At 46.2% G+C, this 20,869-nt stretch overlaps 3 protein-coding genes and 1 long non-coding RNA gene across 10 annotated transcripts in view; 2 read left to right on the top strand and 2 right to left on the bottom strand.

Moving 5' to 3' along the window:
• Nucleotides 1-2,103: 2,103 nt before the first annotated feature.
• COG8 (component of oligomeric golgi complex 8) lies at nt 2,104-11,356 on the bottom strand. 3 transcript variants are annotated; one of them, XM_068527790.1, is made up of 7 exons: nt 10,753-11,207; nt 9,286-9,493; nt 7,675-8,502; nt 5,618-5,786; nt 4,666-4,841; nt 3,034; nt 2,104-2,691 (listed from the first exon to the last, which is right to left on the bottom strand). In XM_068527790.1, exons 1-7 carry the CDS (start codon nt 11,157-11,159, stop codon nt 2,534-2,536), a joined length of 1,947 nt encoding a protein of 648 aa, XP_068383891.1. In that variant the 5' UTR covers nt 11,160-11,207; the 3' UTR covers nt 2,104-2,533. The 3 variants fall into 3 exon arrangements, with proteins under 3 accessions (XP_068383891.1, XP_068383892.1, XP_068383890.1); XM_068527789.1 differs by lacking the exons at nt 2,104-2,691; nt 3,034 and having other exon boundaries at nt 4,567-4,841; nt 10,753-11,356; XM_068527791.1 differs by lacking the exons at nt 3,034; nt 4,666-4,841; nt 5,618-5,786 and having other exon boundaries at nt 10,753-11,208.
• Nucleotides 4,083-7,557, top strand: LOC137752916 (uncharacterized). 2 transcript variants are annotated; one of them, XR_011071322.1, is made up of 6 exons: nt 4,083-4,349; nt 4,455-4,655; nt 4,759-4,853; nt 5,623-5,816; nt 6,001-6,124; nt 6,715-7,557. It is a non-coding gene; the product is annotated as an uncharacterized lncRNA (long non-coding RNA). The 2 variants fall into 2 exon arrangements; XR_011071321.1 differs by lacking the exon at nt 4,083-4,349 and having other exon boundaries at nt 4,570-4,655; nt 4,759-4,909.
• Nucleotides 11,312-20,869, top strand: part of NIP7 (nucleolar pre-rRNA processing protein NIP7) — a 68,199-nt gene continuing 58,641 nt past the window's right edge. For 2 of the 4 annotated variants that reach the window (XM_068527794.1, XM_068527795.1), the window contains exons 1-4: nt 11,313-11,490; nt 11,611-11,697; nt 11,799-11,937; nt 12,731-12,871. In XM_068527794.1, the coding sequence (XP_068383895.1) occupies nt 11,435-11,490; nt 11,611-11,697; nt 11,799-11,937; nt 12,731-12,871 (423 nt within the window). In that variant the 5' untranslated portion in view covers nt 11,313-11,434. Of the gene's footprint in view, nt 11,491-11,610; nt 11,698-11,798; nt 11,938-12,730; nt 12,872-13,015; nt 17,739-20,869 lie in introns of those variants that run through there. The other 2 variants (XM_068527793.1, XM_068527792.1) reach the window with 2 other exon arrangements.
• Nucleotides 14,841-19,719, bottom strand: TMED6 (transmembrane p24 trafficking protein 6). The gene is made up of 4 exons (XM_068527796.1): nt 19,494-19,719; nt 18,096-18,222; nt 16,666-16,817; nt 14,841-15,077 (listed from the first exon to the last, which is right to left on the bottom strand). Exons 1-4 carry the CDS (start codon nt 19,704-19,706, stop codon nt 14,844-14,846), a joined length of 726 nt encoding a protein of 241 aa, XP_068383897.1. The 5' UTR covers nt 19,707-19,719; the 3' UTR covers nt 14,841-14,843.

Genomic DNA, 20,869 nt, shown 5'->3' with positions numbered 1-20,869 from the left:
AGCCATCAATTGCTGGTCTATAAACCACCCCCTCCTTGTACTGCTTCATTTTAGTTGTGTCTGGTTACCTTTACTTAAATCAGAAGGCTCTTGCCTTTTTTTTCCCCTAAACTGCTTCCTTATTTCTACTGCTTGAACACCTTGGCGAGTCACAGGGGTTAGCAGAAACTGTAGGACTGCTGTGGCTCATCCTCACAGCTCTAGTCACAGCTTTCACAGCTGCCCTGCCTTTCCATTTCTCTCTCTACCACCAGTAACAGGGCAAATGAATGTTCTGTTCACTACTGAGGCTGGCACGGTGGCTATGCTCAATGTGGCTAATATGTGCAGAGGAATTTCCTTCCCTAAGTGCTTGCTCTGAAATTCACTTCCTCCCTACCTGGGAATTCTGTTCTAAACCTTCTGCGTACGTTGATTTTCGCTGTGGAAGTTGACTTCTAAAACTTTTATTAGCTCAAGGTGCTGATCTGTGTGTGTGGTTTTGCAGCTGATATATCTGGTCAAGGTGGGAGAGATTTTCTTTCTTGTAAATGCAAGAATTTGTTGTCTTTCGGTTGTAGTGTCTTGGGCTAGTTGATCAAATCCTTCCTTGTATGTGGATTTGGTTACAACAGTAAATTTCATATATTGTCAGCAGCGTAGTCTCAGGCTTTCTCCACAGGCCACTCTGGGCAATCATTTACTTTTAGGCCTTGATTCAGGAAGCTTCCGGCAAATACTGATCTGCATTACAAAGGCATTACTAAGGACTGTTAACCGCAGAGCCGGTAAGGAATCTTCAGAATGTTTTGATGCCATCCTGCAGGAGCTTCTGAACACTGTCCAATAGAAAGGAGGCTCACTGAATTCTAATTTTCCTAAGGATTCATGTTTTCAGTATACGTGAGAGCTTACTACAGATTCCCAGATGGCTGAGTCTCTGTCCTCACCTCAGGGCAGTGCTGGGCCCTGTTTCTCTCTGAAGTGTGATGCACAGAGAGCCAGTTCTCTTTTGCTTGGCCTCACAGGCCCCCAGGCTTGGCTGTTTAGAGAAAGCCATGGGGGAAAATGGGTCTTTCCTGGGGTCATTTAATTAACTACTGTTTAAAACACATTTTCTCTAAACAACTTAACTGGACTTCTTACGCTATGGTTACTTGGATTTTGAGGACTTTGGTAAGAGTACCTGCATGGCAAAACTCAACATAAAAATGAGGTAAGACAAGTATCAAAAGAAATGAGTTCCATAACCTCTTGACAAAGCTGTGACAGAATCTTAAAGCTAAAACACTGGTCACCATGATGCTAATTTATTTTTTTCAAAATAAGTGTGGTGACAAGGAAGCACAAGTTCTGCTTTCTGTTTCTGCCCTAATTGTGACAGGAAGAGGCTCTTTGCGCCTTCTCAACCACAGGCATCCCCCACTTTTTGAAACTTCACTTTACACTGCATTGCTTTTATGAAAGACCTGTATTAGTACCTGTTTTCACTAATGGAAAGAAATTTGAAGAGGATTTTCACTTCTACGAAAAAGGTGAAAGCTGCAACAGCATTCAGCTTTTGTTTTGCAGTGAGCCATTATAGAAGCAGTGCGCACTCAGAGCTGCCAGAGTGGCACCGCCAAGCTCCTTCCCTGGGAGCTACGCTCAGCATCAAGCAACCATAGCTTTGAACTGTATCTGTGAGCATCTGTGCTTTATCTCCATTTATTTTGTGCATCTGTTAGCAAGATGTGTCCTAAGGTAACTGCTTCTTCAATGTATGCTATTTCAGCTTAGGAAAGGTTTCATCAGAACACTCTTCTTTCAGATCGTGGGGGAAACCTATATCACCCCTCCCCCAGCCCTGCTCCACGGCCTCCATCCAAAGAATGAGCCAAGTACCAGCTGCCTAAGAGATCTCAGCAGAAAAGTCTTCCCCAGGTCTGTTAAAGGTGGAAAGCAAAAGCTGGAGACCTAAACTGTATCTGAACCTGTTAAAATGTATGAATACTCAGTTACGTTAATATTGTCATTGAACTGGGGACATTCTGTCCTGTGTTTTACTTCCACAGGCAAACTGGTATCCAAAACAAACGGAGACTATGCAGGTAACACACATGAGCCCTTTGTAAACGTAAGAACTTGGTGAAGACGATCAACCACAGCTTTAATCCGCAGTTTTAAACACAGCTTTCAGGTGTTTTGGGACTACATTATTATCTAATCTTGGCTTTGGGAACAGATGATACAGCTTTTCTGAAATCATGTCTACTGAGAGTGGCTATTTACTTGCTTCCGCCCTGTCTTTATCTCCATACAAAATTGCCAGGAAATGTCCACTCCTTCAGGGGAGTTATTTTTCTTCTCAAGTTGAAGGCAATACATTGTCCATAGCTCATTTCAGGGCAAACATTAACATCTTCCTCCAACTCAGGAAGGCATGCTTTGACAGGCCATTGTTTTCTGTCGGAGCAGAGCCAATACCAAGTCGATGCCAGGTAAGACATGCCCAGCTTAAAGCCGAAGTGTTTGCGTCTTGGTTTTCAGGGTCCTCAGATGCAGCAGGAAAGCTTTAGTCATTCACCTCCATCCAGTGGATGTTTGTAAATGTCTTGCTGTCCATTTTGTCAATGAACAGGCAGCCCTGCAAGTGGTCCATCTCATGCTGGATGATGCGGGCTGCCCACCCACTGGCCTGCCACACCACCTTCTCTCCTCCGGGGTCCATCCCTGCAAAGGAAGGTACAGCCTGGGTGAGGACGTGCTGAACTGCATCATTCTCAACCTACTTAGCCTTTCCTTGCCCCTGGCTGTTCCTGTTTACAAGAGGCAATATCAGAAGGGAATGCAGACAGCAGCCCCTATCCTTCCTAGAAAAGAAGTCTGAACTCTGCCTCTTACCAAGTATTCAATCTGGTTCCCAACTCTTGACAAGTAGGTTGCTGGGTTCGCTATGGGGCTGAAATGAGATGATCTTCCCAAGTGACTTGCTCAAGAGGAACAATCATCCCAACCCCAGCAAAGAATCACACTGCAAAACATCCTGTGGTATGACAGGTAATGGCTTATCACTCTGGGCTAGGCAAAGCTGGGTTCTACTTCTCCCATTCCACCATGACAGATCTAATTGGCGCAGAAGTAAGAGTGTGTGTGTGTGTGACAAACAGACACAAGGTTGTGTGTGTGTGTGACAGAAACAGACACAAGGTTGTAAGAGAGAGAGTGTGTGTGTGTGTGTGTGTAAGACAGAGAAACAGACACAAGGTGAGCAACAGGGCAGAGGACGTGGTGTGAGCTAACAAGGGGAACCAGGCCACCCTCCCAAACCAACCCCCCAACCCTGTGCCCCACTTGAGCTGGCTCTTCTCTCACAGGCGCCTCCTGCCCCATCCCATTCCGTTAGTCCTGAATTTTGTCCACTCCAGGGTCTGCTCGTGGGTAGGTAGGCTCCGCTGATCAGCCATCAACATGTCTACGCTGTAACTGGAACTTTGCGGAAACCGTTTCGTGGGATCCGAGGCCGCCGCCTCCGCAGGTTAAAGGGGAGCACGCATTTACCCATCCGCCCCAGGGACCCCACCGCCCCGCACCTGAGATCTGCACCGCCTGGAAGCGGGGCACGCAGGCCAGGAAACCGCTGACGCTCTCGCAGCCCTCGGGGAAGGTGACCAGGCGGCTGTCCAGCACACGCAGGCTGGGGTTCACGAACACGCGCAGGGGGAAGGTTTCCATCTGACGGGCCTCGCGCACGCGCGGGGCGCATGCCCGGAAGAGCGCCTCGGGGAACTCGAGCGCCAGCACCTGCAGCGGCACTCCGAGTTGCGGCGCGCTCAAGCCCACGCAGCGGCGGCGCCGCATCACCTGCACCAGCCGCTGCACCAGCCGCTGCAGCTCGGGTCCTGCCAGCTGCGTCGGCTCTACTGGGGCCGCCACGGCCCGCAGCGCCGGGTCCCCGACCTGGCACACGCGCGGGTACGGCGGCTCCGGCGCTCCCTGCACCAGACGCCGCCCGTAGCGCCAGTAGGAGCGCCGGCGCGCCGGGCCCTCGAGGCCATACGGGGGGGGCGTGGAGCTGCAGGCCCGGGCGCCGCCGCCCGCTACCCGCTCTCCCCACTGCAAGGCCGGCCCCACGCAGCCACGCGCCAGCAGCCACCGCAGCAGCAGGCCAGCCCCCAGCTGACCCATGGCGCGTGGAGCAGAGCCGCCCGCCCGGACGCGTCCCTCGCCGGCCCCTAGCTGACCCATGGCGCGTGGAGCCTAGCCACCCGCCCGCCCGCGTCCCTCGCCGGCTCCCGTAGCCGAAGCTCCCGCCCCCAGGAATACCGGGAAGTGCAGTTCCCGGGGGCCTTCCGGAAACGCCGGCACCGCTCACACTTCGCAGCCTGCCTGTGGGTGGCGTCCATCACCTTTATTATTTAATTCCATTTCTGATAGTTTAATCAAGCATTTACAAGAATAACCAGGAGGTTCTCCCTTTAATTATGCCTTCGCAGCCTCTCCCACGCGCGGCAACTCCCGTTCCCACCGGGCGCTGCAGTAAGCAAGCCCCGCGGCCGCCGGGGCCCCAGTAACCGCCGCACCGGCCCGGGCGCAGGGGGGCGCCTGTCAAGTGCCTGCACTAGGCTCGTCGGCCTGCGGCGGTCCCGCGGATCCCACCTCCTGTTGCTCCCTGTCAGGGAAAGCCGGGGTGACAGGTTCGAGGACTGGCCCCTCGGCGGGGGGTTCTGGTGCTGGAGCTGTGAGCTCGGGGACTAGCGCCTTGTCGTCTAGACAGAAGGCCATCTCTCTCTTCGGCAGAATAAAGGCCAGAGGCTCCTGGACGACGCTGACGTTCACATGCCCCAGGTTTCCGTACTTGGAGAGCTGAGTGGGTGGAATGCCTGGCCCAGATGGTAAAGAATAGAAGTGGAAAAAGCGTTTAATAAATTTAATTATTGATGTGTCACAGGTAAAAAAAAAAACCACTTATTGGAAGTAACAAACACAGTTACCATATTTCAATACAGGAAAAATCACCTTTGTGATACGGGACAGTCACCTATGCGGTAAAGCCAGACTTTGAAGGTAATGGGAACAGCACAGTGCAGGACGGATAGAGAAAGAAAGCACCAGGAGAGCCGCAGCAGACGTTGGCTTCCCTGGACAGGCCCAAGGAAAAGCTGGGGGAGCAGAGAGCAGCCACTCCGCTGGTGGGATCACTGGCCCACTACCCTTTGGGAAATTGTGCCTCCCACACCCCCTTCACAGGCACAGAGAGAGGGGGCATAGGGAAGGGAAGGCAAATTCGAAAAAATATTTTTAAAACACCATCTGTAAACATTTCATGTCAATGGAATCATACATTATGTGGTTCTTTTGTGACTGGCTTCTTCCACTTAGCCAGATATAAACATAATGTATGATTCTGTTGATAAGAAATGTCCAGAAAGGGCAAATCTACTGCAACAGAAGGTAGATTAGTGGCTGCCAGGGGCTAAGGGCAAGATTGGGGAATGACCACAAATGAACACCGGGGATCTTTCTAAACCTAGATGATAGTAATGGTTGCACACCTGTGTACACTTACTAAAAACCTTGAATTTTACAAATAGGTGAATTATTTAGTATGTGAATTATGTCAATAAAATAGTTTTAAAAATCTTTTCCCTTCTCTTACCTAAGGTCTGTGCCATCTGAGCTGGAGGAAAAAGGACTTGGAGACAGCGATTTAAATAAGGAACGAGGTCTTCCAGGAAGACAGTGCAGAACTGGACGAAGAGCTCTTGCTCCGCACTGCTGAAGGCAGCCTCTTCGGCACGATGGAAGGCCAAGATTACTTTTGTTACCTAAGAGACAAGGGCACCATCAATCACTGGGTTAGTCTATCACCATCAGCAGTGTATAAAACTAGGTACAAATGTGCACCCCTCAAGTTTTCATGAAGAAAGTTGTTCCAAACAGTACATGATATTATTATCTTGTTTAAATTCACAATTGTGGGTCAATCTTCGCAGTTCTGTCACTTCACTGATGTATTTCTTATCCAACTGGTTTTACTAGTGCAGTTTCCAGTTCCAGTGGAGGAGCATCATGAAATTATACACAGAATACATTGTTTTTGGCTCCCATGGGAGATGGACCAGAACTATGGTGGATCCAGGAAGATGAAGCAACACTACAAAAGGTTTCTACTGAATAAGGCCTCTGAAGTTCCACAATGCTAGAACCACTAGAAAATTGTAAAGGAGGAAAAAATAGAGCTGGAAAAGAAGTTCCACATACAAATAACAGCCTAGCTGACATTACAGGCAGGTGTCACAGTGACAGGGTTAAGAACATAAACTCTGGGGAATTCCCTGGCAGTCCAGTGGTTAGAGCTCTGTGAAAACTGCCGAGGGCCCAGGTTCAATCCCTGGTCACAAGCCGAGAGGCACGGCCAAACAAACCAACAAGTAAATAAATAACGAACATAGACTCTGGTGCCAGACGTTCTGGGCTCAAACTCCAGCTGTGCCACTCACTGGTTCTGTGGCCTCGAAGTGATTACTTAAGCACCCCACGCCCTCTGTGCCTGAGTTCCCTCATCTATAAAGTAGGGCCAGCTACAGGACCTAACCTCATAGGGTTGTGAGAATTAAGTTTTAATATGTGTAAAGTATGATAAATTACGTGGCATGAAATAAGCTCTAGATGAATATTAGCTAATTACTATTATCTGAATTTCACTGACCCTAAAAAGCTTCATTGCTCATGCTTCCTCGTTCTTTCTTACAGGAGGACATCAACAGAAAGATTTTATACAACCACGTCACAACTGCCACCTGGTTGACAGCGGCTGTAAGATGTCGTCAATTATAAGCAGCACCCAATATCTAAAGATTTAATGTGTAAAAATGTGCACCATACTCAGATATTAGCAATATTGGTAGTATTACTTGTATTAGGCAGAATTCTAATATGGCTCTTGTAATCCCCGCCCCCTGGTATCCACTCCTTTGTGTAATCTCCTCCCCTTGAGTGCAGGCAGAATCTCTGACTTGTTTCTAACCACAGAATATGGCAAAGGTGAAGGATTTGGCAGTTTTAATTAACATCCCTAACCGGCTGATTGAATTAATGAAAAGGGAGGTTATCCTGGGTGGGCCTACCCTAATTAGATGAGCCTCTTAAAAGAGGGTTGAGGACTCCCCTAAAGGAGACTTAGCAAGGAGAGATGCTCTCCCATTGGCCCTGAAGAATCAAAAAGCTACACTGAACTGCCTATGGAGTGGGCTGGTCTCTAGGAGTTGAGGGCCTCAGTCCTACAACTGTAAGGAACAGAAATCTGCCACTGTGAGTGAGCTTGAAAGGAGGGGACCCTGAGCTCCAGATGAGTCCACAGCCTGGCCAATAACTTGATTGCAACCTTGTGAGCAGAGGACCAACCCATTTAGGCTGTGCCTGGACTCCTGACCGAAAGAAACTGAGACATGATAAATGTGTGTTGTTTTAAGCTGCTATGTTTGTGTGAGTTTGTTATACAGCAATAGAAAATCAGTATATTACCGAACCATTACTACAGGTGAGACACTTCATGAAAGGGGACTAACCAGAGCTTTTCAACCAGAAAAACCTCTAAAACCACACTAAACCTAAGTCAGCAGGCACCACCGTCACACAGACTGGTTTATTACAGAAGTCTGGCCACCTGTTACTAAAGGAGGCCCCAGAAGAGAGCCAACAGTATGTGCTCACCTTGGCAAGGGCATCCTCCAGGGCCGCAGTCACATCCTGCGCCAGGGCCATGGGGCAGCAGAGGCGCAAATCATTGAAGGCGACCAGAATATTGTTGAGGAAGCAGGCAAGGGGTGGGAAGTCTAAGAGCACCATGGGTGGCTGCAGGGTCCCCGGCTGAGTGACTGGAACAGCAGCAGGCAGGTTACTGCTGCTCAGGATGGCTGGAGCTGAGATGAGGGTGTAGGAGTTCATTTCATCCTGGAACTTCTCGACCGTTTCCTGAATTGCTTTCTGGAAAGTGCCGAAAGCCACTCGCTGGAAAACAGGAGCCAACTGACCCCGGAAATCAGCCCCTACCCGGCTGAAAGACAGCCCAAAGTACATGCACTGGCCCAGCAGAGAGTCCAGACGGCTGCCTATCCCTCGGTTAAGGTCTGTCTCCAGCACCTGCAGGAATTGTGAGACTTTCTGCAGCACCCAGCCATGGAAGATGGCACTCTCATTCACGGTGTGCTCGCCCATGGCAGGGGGCAGCAACGGGTCCTCATCTGAGAAGATGGCACGGTACTGGGTGATAATATCGAACAGATGGACACGGCAGGCCTCGATGGTTTTCGTGATGTGGAAATAGGGATCGTCACTGGGGATGGCAGTCAGGATAGAACGGAGCCAAGCATCTCGGGCCTGAAGAAACTTGACCCTCAACTCAGCCTCGGTGAAGACATCCATTTGCCGTAAGAAGCCAATGACACGGAGGCAGGCAGGGAGCTGGATGTTGGTCCTCAGTTGTTGGATCAGCTGGCTCAGCATCAGCTGCGTGGACTGGCGCACTTCGTTCACGATGCCCTGACGACACAGGGGGTGAGTCACCACGCCGGGAAAGACACTCCCTGGAACCCACTCCACTAACCCTGAATACTGCAGACCAACATTCCCACTGCTGTTCTGACATACGAAGTAGATTTCCTAAAACTGATGCATACAGGTTCACCAGCAAAGATCTGGTTCACCGTGGCCTACGGGCCCTGCCTGGTTCTCCTGCCCTCACCTGCTTCCTAATGCTCTCCCCTTGCTCACTGCAATCCAGCCAGAATGGCTATCTTTATACTTCAAACACTCCAACTTCTTCCCTCCTTAGCCTGCTATACTTGTCCGTACCACTTTCTGGTTTGCTCTCCCCCCCCATCTTCATGTGGCTGGCTCCTTCTCGTCATCTGGGTCTCAGCTTAAATGTTATCTCACCAGAAGAGCCTTTCCTGACCACTCTACCTAGAGTAACCCACCTTAGCCTCCTGCCCCATTCCCTGGTTTATTTTGTTAAGATACTTAACACTACCTGAAAGGATATTATTTATTTATTTGCCAACTAGCAGCTTATGAGAGCCAAGGCCTTGTCTTTGTTCACATTGTAGCCCCAGCACCTAGATCAATGCCTGGCACATGATTAATATTTATCAGCTGACTGAATAATGAATGTATGTTTTATGATCAAGCCTGCCTGCCTTGCAGAAACTGATGTGAAAAATGCAAGGAGTTTCCCTAAGGTTTCTGCCTAAAGGGTCAGTGATGACCACAGAATTACTGATAACAAGAACATCAGTTTGAGTCCTCTCTGGGCAAGTTGGCTACCTGGATGACAGGGATGGAGGAGTATTTCCTTTCCAGTCGGCGTACGTAGGCTGCAAGCTCCAGGGCCTCTTCATAATAGCTGTTCCGGACACAGGTGTCCATGAGCTGAGGGATCTCCAGGATTTCCAGGATTTCCGTGTGCCGGTTTAGAGTCAGGGTGTTCATTCGGCGATTGGAGCTGATCTCCTCAGCCTCTTTCACAAAATTCCTAGTAACAATCACGAGTACATTGGTGGTTCGCTTCTCTGTATCCAAACCTTAGCTACAAATACCAAGCACTTACTATGAACTGAGCACTGGGCTGATTTATCTGATTTAATCTTCACACCAACCCCATTAGGTAAGTACTTTTACCCTTGAGGAAATTTTAATCCCAGAGATTTTAAGCAACTTGTCCAAGATCACACAACTAATAAGTGATAAAAAGATTTGAACCCAGATCTGCCACTTAACAAGCTGTGGCAAGGTACTTAGGCTCTCTGAACTGTTTCTTCATTGGTAAAATAGTAACAGGACCCACCTCATAAGGATGTGAGGATTAAATGAGATGACGTGTATAAAGCATTTAACACAGGACCTGATATGGAGTAAATGTTCCTTTAATAACAGCTATTCTTATTATTTTCATAATGCCCTAACTAGCCTAGAACTGCAGCCTTACCCCCAAGTTCCTTCAGCCTCTTAATCTTCTCCTATGCTATGGTCCAACCTCAGTTCCTGCTACAGTCTCCATTTCTTCTCCGTAACTGCAGACACCTGCTTTGTGAAGGCCTCCATCTATTCTAGGGGATTGGAAGAGTATTAAAGCTATTCTCAAATATGCAAAGACTCAAAAGAAAACTTAAACTTTTATCACAAAAGGCTGGAAGGCAGAATTAGGGATAATGGATTGAGGGTCGAGGGAGGGAGAATATGGGTCAAAAAGGAAGATTTTTTTTTTTTTTTTTTTTTGATGATGATTTTTACTGCCCCCAAATGGGAGGATTTCCTTGTCAGCCTCCTATCAATGAACGGTTTAGAGCAGATGACCTCTGGTCCAAGCTGTTGTGTGTACGTGTCTGTTGTGTGTATAGGTTTACATAAATATGCACATATATTAAGCTGACAATTGTAGAGTGTTAATTATGTCAGACCCAATGATAAGTGCTTTGCATGGATTCTCTTTATTTAGTGCTCACAACAGCCCTATGAGTGGGGGACGTGCTGCTGGGTTCCAATTCTGACTTCGAAACTTACTAGCTGTGCCCTGGGACGGTCACTAACCTGTGTGTCTCAACTTCCTCATACACAAAATGCAAATAACAATACCTACCTCGAAGGCTGCTGTGCAGTTTAAATGGATTAATGAAATGCTCAGAGGAGAACCTGGCATATCGTAAGCGCTATCTAAGTGTTAGCTATTTCTGTCGTCGTAAATGATAGCGATTACAGGTATTAAAAGCCCCTTTAGCACCGGACCCGCCGCACCTGCAGCTCTGTTGGAAGCTGGGCAAGCGGTCGAGCAGGCGGCCAAGTGACTCCTCCACGTCGCCAAAGAGGCGGTGGATGCGCTCGGTGCACTCGGCGCCGCGGATGAAGGTCTTGTAGTTGGCGAAGGCCAAGTCGCGCGTCTGCTGCAGCAGCTGCGCTCGCTCCTCGGCCAGGCGGTCGGGCTCGCGCCGCAGCCGCTCCAGCCCCGAGCCGCTCAACTCCCGGAGGTAGCGGCCCACGTCGGGCCGCTCCCGCCACTGGGCCTCCGGGAAGCGGTCCCGAAACAGCGACGCCAGGAGCCCTTCATCCTCCACCTCCCCGAGAGCAGCCGCGGTGGCCGTCGCCGTGGCCGAGGCCGTAGTCGAGACCGTAGTCGAGGGTGGGACAGTCGCCGTCGCCGCCATCTTCTCAGCAGCAGCGTCACTTGCCCTCCCGCTCAGCGAGGGCGCTGACTCCGTAGAACCCAAAGCAGCCGGGGCGCACTTCCGGTCTCTATGGTTTCTCGTCAGGCCCACTTTCTTTCTCCGATAGTCGTCCAGGTTACGGGGCGCTAGCGTGGGGAACGACTGGAAAGCAGCTAGAGAGGCAGGCTTTGAGGTTGCCAAGGAGCGGCTGGCGGCTGATCTTCCGTTTCCGGTAACTGAGGCACGAGGATCCGGCGTTCCAACTCAGCGGGAAAATGCGGCCTCTGACTGAAGAGGAGACGCGTGTAATGTTTGAGAAGATAGCAAAATAGTAAGAGTGCGCGGGGCAGAAGCGGGAGTGTGTGGGTGGCGGGGAGGGGCGTGGGTGGAGCGGGGGCCGCGGTGCCGGGACGAGTCCGGGCGCGGCCTCCAGTCCTCCTTTTGCTCTCAGCATCGGGGAGAATCTGCAGCTGCTGGTCGACAGGCCCGACGGCACCTACTGTTTCAGGCTGCACAACGAGCGGGTGTACTACGTGAGGTGAGGCGGCGCGGGGCCGGGTAGGCAGCATGGAGCCGGGTGGGGGCCTGGGTCCCTCCAGCCTGCCTCATCTGACACTGCTTTTTTCTTTATCCCTTCAGTGAGAAGATTTTGAAGTTGGCCGCCAATATCTCCGGTGACAAGTTGGTGTCGCTGGGGACGTGCTTCGGAAAATTCACGAAGACCCACAGGTTTCGGTTGCACATCACAGCTCTGGATTACCTGGCACCGTATGCCAAGGTTTGTGGGGTGGTTTCAGTCCGCCACTAGGGATGGAGGAAGTCTAGGCTGAGGGCCACATCAGAAGGCAGAATTGGGCACCTTTTCTGCGACGGAGTCCGTGACGGTGCTTAGGGTCAGTGCCAGCACCTGGAGATGTGTGTACATCTTGCTGCCTGGGCGTGGTCGGGGCTCAGGAGTAGGAGCCCTGTGTGGCCGCGTAGTGGTAGTTATCTCCAGCAGAAACTGAAAAGCCTATGCAGACCCAGCTCAAGACCGAAAAGCAAATAGGTGGCTGTGAAGAGGAGCGTAGTGGGGTACAGAAAAAGAGCTGTTAAACTGCCCATGGGAGAAGTTGATTGTAGAGTCGAGGTAAGAACCTCCTGGCAGGTCTCTAAAGGGGGTGAACATATTAAGGGAAGCATGAGTCTTTCTCTCTTTTCTTTAAAATTCATATTACAAGACAAACGAACCTCACAGCTGAAATATATAGCACGGGGCATATGGTCAGTAATATCTTAATAATCTTGTATGGAGACAGATGACACGACACAGATACAATAACTTTGTATCATTGTGATCCTTTTGTAATGTATAGAAATATCAGATCACTATGTTTTGCACCTGTAACTAACATAGTATTGTAGATTACTATACTTCAACTGAAAAGAAAATAAGTTAAAGAACCAAAAAAACTTAGTTCATAAGGAAAAAAAAGAAAGAAATTAACCATAGATCTAGCAGTTAGCCTATCTGCAGGGGTCTAACTATTTAGCATTTTTATGTCTCTTGGATTTAATTCTCTTTATTACAGTATAAAGTGTGGATAAAACCTGGAGCAGAGCAATCCTTCCTGTATGGGAACCATGTGCTGAAATCTGGACTTGGTCGAATCACCGAAAATACTTCTCAGTACCAGGGAGTCGTGGTGTACTCCATGGCAGACATCCCTTTGGTGAGTAGAGATGGTTGCTGTTAAAAAATCAAGTATCTTTTTATTCAAGATGGATGTATTTTCAGTCTGCGCTTGAGAGACTAAATTCTCAGCACCTTTCGAATTCTTCAAAGAACTGTATCTTTTCGTCTTTGTTGTTTCCAGACCTCAATACGTACTTATGGAATGACTTGAGTGAATCAGTGTCTCTTCTTTTGAATCCCAGGGTTTTGGGGTGGCAGCAAAGTCTACACAAGACTGCAGGAAAGTAGACCCCATGGCGATTGTGGTATTTCATCAAGCAGACATTGGGGAATATGTGCGGCATGAAGAGACATTGACTTAAAACGAAATCATCGCGAGGACTTGTGGCTGTGTGGAAGGGCCTAGCTTTGTTTCCTGTGTCTGTGTAGGCTCCACCATCATGTTGAATTTTGTCAACACTGTGACCTCTTCAGGGACTTCTTAGTTTAATATTCTATTATGGACAAATGCAGGCTGGATTCTTATTATGCAGAAATGGCTCAAAAACGGGGTTTTGGATCTTTGTGATTTTGACTAACTAGAATACTGTGTTTTATATTTGAATCAGAGGGCTTCTTGTTTCGAGTAACAGGTTCTAAATTGTTGGAACTGAGGACAAGAATAGCGTATTATTGTTATCTGTGATAACACTGTTTTCCAAACACATGATAAGAACGTAATGAATTTTCTTAATTATTTATTAATACTATGAAAGATAGATATTGCCATCAGAATAGTAGGTCATGTGTGGGATTTTACAAATGAAATTTGGATAAAACAGTAAGAGCAGTTTATTCTGCCGATTTTCTTTACGGTAGGTGCTGTGTAGTGTGGAAAAAAAACTTGGATTCAAATACCAGTTCTCACATCTACCAGCTGTATGGCCTTAGATGAGTCATTAAACTTTAATAAGCTTCATTTCCTTCTGTTTCAAAAAGCAGCCTAGCCGTCTTCCTAAGAATAGTTTTTAGAAGTAGAAATCATGATCGTAAAGCACCTAGCACAGTGCCTGGCAAATGATAGTGTTGAATAAATGGTAAGAATTATTTCTGTAATGTTTATACTGAGTATTTCTGTTAGTAAGAGTAGGATCTTATGAATATAATTTGATTATATTATCTTGGCTTTTACAAGCAGTTTTCTCGCTCTTTTTCTTGAATGGTATGATCCCAGGCTGAATGTTATTTTTATCAACTTGATTTCTAAAACAATTTCTCTTATAAATCTCTTGGGTTTTTTTTTTTTAATTAAAAAAATTTTTTTATTGTAGTATAGTTGACGTACAATATTGGATTAGTTTCAGGTGTACGGCAAAGTGACTCATTTATACATATATTCTTACAAATCTTTAATTACCTGACTGGACTGGACAAAAAGCACTAATCAGAGACCCTGAAATAATAATTTAGCTCCTCCATCCTTCTCCCATGCCTTCCAAAATTATTTTTAGAATTATTAAAATATTTTTTAGTGAAAAACATATCACAGACAAAAAAATTTTTAAGTACCTGTATTGTAAAGCAATTTCTTTAGTGCATATACTGCTTAATTTAAATTCCAAAGGTGACATCTCTAAAAATAAATCATTTTTCAATTACAAAAAAGCACTCTATCAACTCCTGTTTTTGTATGCAACATATAAAACCCAGTTTTATATGTTTTTGTCCCATTTTTTTCAACTTTTCTCCCTTCCAAGGTTCTCTGTTAATTTCTAAATAGACATAGTGAAGGTTAAGGGGCTGCAGTACGATGGACGGTATTTTGATGATAGCATTTAGTGTGTACTTTAGAAACAGTCAACGTCAAAACTTTACACATTTTTATTTATTGCGATTTTGCCTGTGTAGATGAGAGCAATAGGCTACAACTTTCTAACAAGAAAAATTGATTTTTTCCCAATAACTTTACAAAGATTTGAGAGAGCTTGTGCCCCAGAAGAAAAGAGCCAGGGCACTGTAGTTGTTCGAGCTTAGCATCTTGGCTTCTTTGTGTCTGTAGTCGTTGGGATGTTGAAGAGACGCTTCAAGAAATATAGCTGCAGGATCCCAGAAAGAATAATAACAAGGCTCTGGGCTGTCGACCACCAATTCACATAGTTATAGTTTGACTGGAGTAGGAAAAAGTCAGCCACTTTTCTCATGCGAGCGAAGTTGTAGTATCGCCACATGTGAAAGATATTGTTCTGCACCTTTCGTGTACTCTTCTGCAGGACAGAAAATGAAATACAGAAAGGGTTCCTCCCTAACCTCATCTAGCCTCACCTGGGTACCCACCAGCACTAACCTAGTTTATCTGGAAGTTGAGTAACTTTTATTGAAGGGCCAGACAGTAAATATTCTAGGCTTTGCAGGCCATACAGTCTCTTGCAACTACTAAGCTCTGCCACTGTAGCACAAAAGCAGCCATAGACATTATGTCCAGTTAGCCGTCCCTCATTATCAGTGGGGAGATGGGTTCCGGGACCTGCAGAGGATGCTGAAGTCCCATAGTCGGCCCTCCGCATCTGCAGGTTCTGCATCTGCAGATACAGAGGGCCAGCTGTAATTGTCAAATGAGCATGGCCGTGTTCTCGTCAAACTTCACTTACAAAAACAGGCAGTGAGCTTTTGTGCATCCAGGAAACTATCAAGAAAGTCAAGAGAGATCCCAGAGAATGGGAGAAAATATTTGCAAATCATATATCTGATAAGAGACTTGTATCCAGAATATATAAAGAACTCTTAGAACTCAACCATAAAAAGACAAATAACCAGATTTTAAAATGGGCAAAGGATTTGAATAGACATTTCTCCAAAAAAGATAACTGAAAGGCCAAAAAACACATGCAAAGATGCTCAATGTCATTAGGGGGACACAACTCAAAAACCACAAGATACCACTTACACCCACTAGGATTGCTATAGCAAAAAAGACTATAACATGTTTGCAGGGATATGGAGAAATTGCAACACTCATACACTGCTGGTGGGAGTGTAAAATGGTTTAGCCACTGTGGAATATAACAGTTCCTCACTGAAGGTAAAAAGTTACCATATGTGCCAGCAGAGTATACCGCTTATATGTGTACAGAGATGAAAGCGTGTTCACACAAAAATTTGTAGGCAAATGCTCACAGCAGCATTGTTCATGATAGCCAAAAAGTGGAAATAACCCAGATGTCTACCAGCTGATAAGTAGATAAACAAAATGTGGTGTTTTAAATATACAATAGAATACTATTCATCCAGAAAAAGGAATGAAGTACTAATACATGGTACAATGTGGATGAACCTTGAAAACATGCTAAATAAAAGAAGCCAAAGACAAAAGGCCACATTGTATGATTCCACTCATGAAGTGTACAGAACAGGCAAATCTATATAAACAGAGTAGATTAGTGAGGGATTACCCAGGGCTGAGGGGCATGGGGAACACAGAGTGAATAATAGGTCTGCAGTTTCTTTTTGGGGTGATGAAACTATTCTGGAATTAGATGCTGGTAATGGTTGCAGGACCTTGTAAACCACTAAACTGTACACTTAAAGTGGTGAATTGTATCTAAGTTAAAAAACAAACAGGCAGTGGGCCAGATTTGGCCTGTGAACCGTTATTTGCCAATTCCTGGTATAAAACAAGTGAGGAATTTCAAGAGCTCCAAGTCACAAAATTAATTAAAGGCTTCAAATCCCTTTGCCTGTTTGTTTTCTCCCCAAATGAGCCCTCACTCAGATGATATTACTCCCATAATTCTAATCTTTCCTCCAAATTTAAAGTCAGTTTCCATGGATGTTTCTCTCCCACAGAACAATTACCTCAATTGCATCCAAAGTATCATTCAATTGTTTTCTTTCATTCTTCTCTTTGTGGTCCATCTCAGGCCCCTCATAGAAGACTCCAAAATTGAGGTATACTTGCACAGAACCAAAGTGATTTTGCTGATTCGTTAGACAAAGCTGATAAAAACCTGTAGGAATCCCTAGATCATTACCAAGTCTTGGTCTCCCACCCTCCCACCCTCTAGATTTCCCTGGAGATAACTGTTCTCCAGTGTTAAATGTGCTACTATTGCACCTTCTTTTTACTTAGGAAGTACAAAATCCAGTTTTTGATGTGGAAGATACTGATCTTACATGAAACTTATTTTACTAAATATTATTTATAATAATATTGTTTTGCCAAATATTAGTAGCTTTAGCTCTATGTTGGATAGAAAATGTTTTCTTCCTCTTTTTCAGCGTATAGTTCCCACATCTCTTAAGGAATTTCTGATCAAGAGCATAGTGTTTGCTCCTTGCATACCGTTAGAGCTGGGATATCATCTTGAATTTGAAAGTAGGGAAAAAATGTATGCTTTGTGAATGAAAGAAGCTATCCTACTGGAGTAACTTCCTGCAAGGTGGTCTGTACGGGGGCTGATGGTTGGGGTATGTACTGGTGCTTCTTCTCAATTGGGGTCACCTCCCCACGTGTGGTGATGGGGGAGGAGTGCGGAGGAGCAGGGTTGGAAAGGTGTGGCAGTGTATTTGATTGTCGAAATGACTGGAAGGCACTACTGGCATGTCACGTAGGGGCCAAAGATGCTGCATAATAACGCTGAACATCCTGTGCCACGCAGTGAAGGATTCTCTTATGTCCCTGTTGAGAAATAGTCTTTTTTTGTGCACCTGGCTGGCAGAGAGGACAGTTCAAACTGGTGCCGTCTGGGGTGAGGACAGGCTCGATCTGGCTGTAGGAATTTTCTGGTGACTGGAGAAGTGCTTTGTTGTAGAATGTGGATATTTTTCATGGCCATGCATTTCCTTGTGTTCTGCTTTTTGATAACTGGCTCAAGTGTTTTGATGGCTGGAAAGAAATACTATCCCATAATAAAATTTATTAATTGGAATTCTGTATCATAAATGGGTCTGCCTGTTTTGATCACTTTCCAATAATCTGGTTCGTTGGAGATGATAAGATAAAATCGAGCTTCTGGACCCTGGAGTTATAATAGTTAGTCACCTGGAGACTGCTTCCAAACTGCCAGTGGACCGCTGATTAATGTCCTTGGCCATTGGCAGTCTCCAGGAAATCTGGTTTTTGGTGTTGAAGGCTAAATCTTTTTCTTACTATTTCACCATCCATATGTGAAAAAGCCAGAGCTTTTACATCTCAGGTACTTAATTAATTTCAATATTTCCTCATTATTTTCCCAATTTCAAAGAAACGTATGATTATTATAATAGCCGTGATGACGAAAACAGACCTGTCTCTTGGGTAGAGAAGTTAATCTGGCCCCGAACATTCTTAGAGGTGTCTATAAGGAAACCCTGTGGGGTATGTGCAGTGGCAGCAACATGCCGGTCATGTGACATTCCCAGTGTCCGCTGAACCTGCCGAGACACATTAAAGAGGGAGAAAAGCTCCTGCTGCATCATCAGGAAGCTAGCTGAATGGTAAGATTGACATCCAGTGACCATCAGCACAGTGGTTCTCAATCAGGGATGGTACTGCCCAACCCCCACTTTGAATTTGGGCTGAGACGTTGCCCTGGTGTTGCGAGTAGGGGAAGGGGGGCGGGGACAGCAATGCTGAACATCCTGCCGTGTTAGAATAGTAAGCAGGACAAAGAAATGACCCAAATGCCAATAGCACCCCTGGTAAGAAAACATGTCTCAGACCATGCAGCTGACATGTTGGTTATGTATGAATCTGGCTGTAGAGTTCTTGGCTGAACTCACTTGGTTTTGACCTCCCCAGTGGTATACCAGATTTGGGCTTATTTGATGCTTGACAGTAAATAAATAAGGCATTCAATAGGTACTTGCCTCCAAGCTGCGTCTTGATAAGCCCAGGCTACAGTGAGCTGACTAGTAGCTACTATTCTATTATAAATTCAGAGATAAGAAAAATCTCTGATAGGTTAATTTAAAATAAATTTTAAGTTACATTGGAGTGGAATAAGATCAACATAGTCTTTTACTCTGTAAACAAAGTTTAGAAAGTTAATAGGTTTCTAAGATAAAGAACAAAGGAAATGAACAGCTTCCAAGTTTACTGTTGAGCAGACCATCCTTGGGCACAGCATGGATTAAAGTACTTGGCCTGTGAACAGGCAACTTGAAAACATTTACCTTCCTAAAAGCAACAGGTCTGTCTGACTGCATAGAGAAGCCTTGAGTTACTGATTCTCCAATTTGCTGGAATTACCCCTAAAGGCAAGAGAGTAAATGTTGCTCCCCCAGCCTCATAAACTGAAGCGTCTTTGAAATCTCTGGGTTTGTCTCCGAAGTTCATGTGACTTTTCATTCAACTTGGTACCATATCCATATTATTTTAATATTTAAAAAATGGATTCTTTCCCCTCTCATCTCTAAACTCGAGTAAGTGTGATGATTACCTCTCCAGGAAGAGGCACCCGGTTTGTCCCATGACTTTGAGCACACTTCCACAGCCCCCAATTTGAGAAGCCAAGCCATATGTTTTAGTGATTATTCATCCATCAAGAGTTTCCATTTAACTGCAGGTCTGTTTCATTAACAGGTAGGGAGTCACAGCATAATAAAGACAACTAGAACCTTGTGTTCATTTAAAACCTGACCCCCTTTACAAAAGGAAATGAACAAACAAGAAAAACAAGTCCCCAGTATGACCAAGTACCCACCTCATAACTGAAATAGAAGTATCCAGTCTGGTGGGCAAATTGCCAAAAGCATTCTGTGCCTCCTGGAGGGATCATGATGGCAAAGTCGTATCGATCCGCACCACGGAAGAGGGGCTGGTCCCCAGAGCCACTAAGAGGTTCTGTCTTCTGGCTCCTTGCAGAGCTCACTAGGTTCAGAACCACCAGTCCAGCCCCAAAGAGCAAGGGGAACATGCTGCTCTCTGGAGACCGCTCTAACTGCTTGCAGCAGCCCAGTGGAACCAAGCAGTTCAGACAGCTGCTGGGATAATCATTAACTCTGCAAGTCACACGTAGGCCAGTCTCAGGGCCACACATAGATATTCCAGAAGAGAACTGGCATGGTACCCCACGTTTGGCTCACAGGAAGGATTTTTGCTTTCACCTCAAAAACTCAGTGGCTTACCAGACCTACTTCACGGGTGCTAGGTAGAATCTATTACTTCAGAAGAGAGATTTCCACCCCTCCTTTGGGCTGTCATTTTTCAGTTCTTGCCTCTTGGGGGTAAACATTAGGCAAATTTATTTACAACCACCTGAATGTACGGACTCATTTCTCGGTACACAGTGGCTGGGGAGATTTTTCTCATTCGTATCAAATTGCTAGATGATACCTGTCGCTCCTATAAGATGTGAGGGGCAACACCTGTTTCAACAGACCTCCTTCTGCCCGGTGCTACAGCTTAGGAGAGCAGAGCACAGCATGGAAGTGTGTGTAAAAATTTAAATGGATGAAGAGTGAGCAAGAGACAGTGGCCAAACCCCTCCACTGATAATCCTCCTCATTCTGCTACCTTCCACCTGACTGATACAATCATCTAAAGCTATCCAAAATCCACTTAAAGACTATTATAGGGACTTCCCTGGTGGCGCTGTGGTTAAGAATCTGCCTGCCAATGCAGGGGACACAGGTTCGATCCCTGGTCCGGGAAGATCCCACATGCCGCGGAGCTGCTAAGCCCGTGAGCCACAACTACTGAGCCTGTGCTCTAGAGCCTGCGAGCCACAACTACTGAGCCCTCGTGCCACAACTACTGAAGCCCGCATGCCTAGAGCCTGTGCTCTGCAACAAGAGAAGCCACAGCAATGAGAAGCCCGCTCACCGCAACGAAGAGTAGCCCTGCTCGCCGCAACTAGAGAAAGCCCGCATGCAGCAACAAAGACCCAGTGCAGCCCCCAAAAATAAATTAAATAAATAAATACATAAATAAATAAATAAATTTTAAAAAGACTATTATATTGTTCAAACCCTTGATCTTTCTTTTATCTGTGGCTTCTTCAGCACCCACAGGGGGAAAAAGGCTCACTTCATGGCGGAGACATTTACGTGCATCTTATTTTATTCTCACAACAGCCTA

This window comes from Eschrichtius robustus, chromosome 19, assembly GCF_028021215.1.
Source record: "Eschrichtius robustus isolate mEscRob2 chromosome 19, mEscRob2.pri, whole genome shotgun sequence".
Taxonomy (NCBI): domain Eukaryota; kingdom Metazoa; phylum Chordata; class Mammalia; order Artiodactyla; family Eschrichtiidae; genus Eschrichtius; species Eschrichtius robustus.
This window is presented reverse-complemented; position numbering and strand designations above follow the sequence as displayed.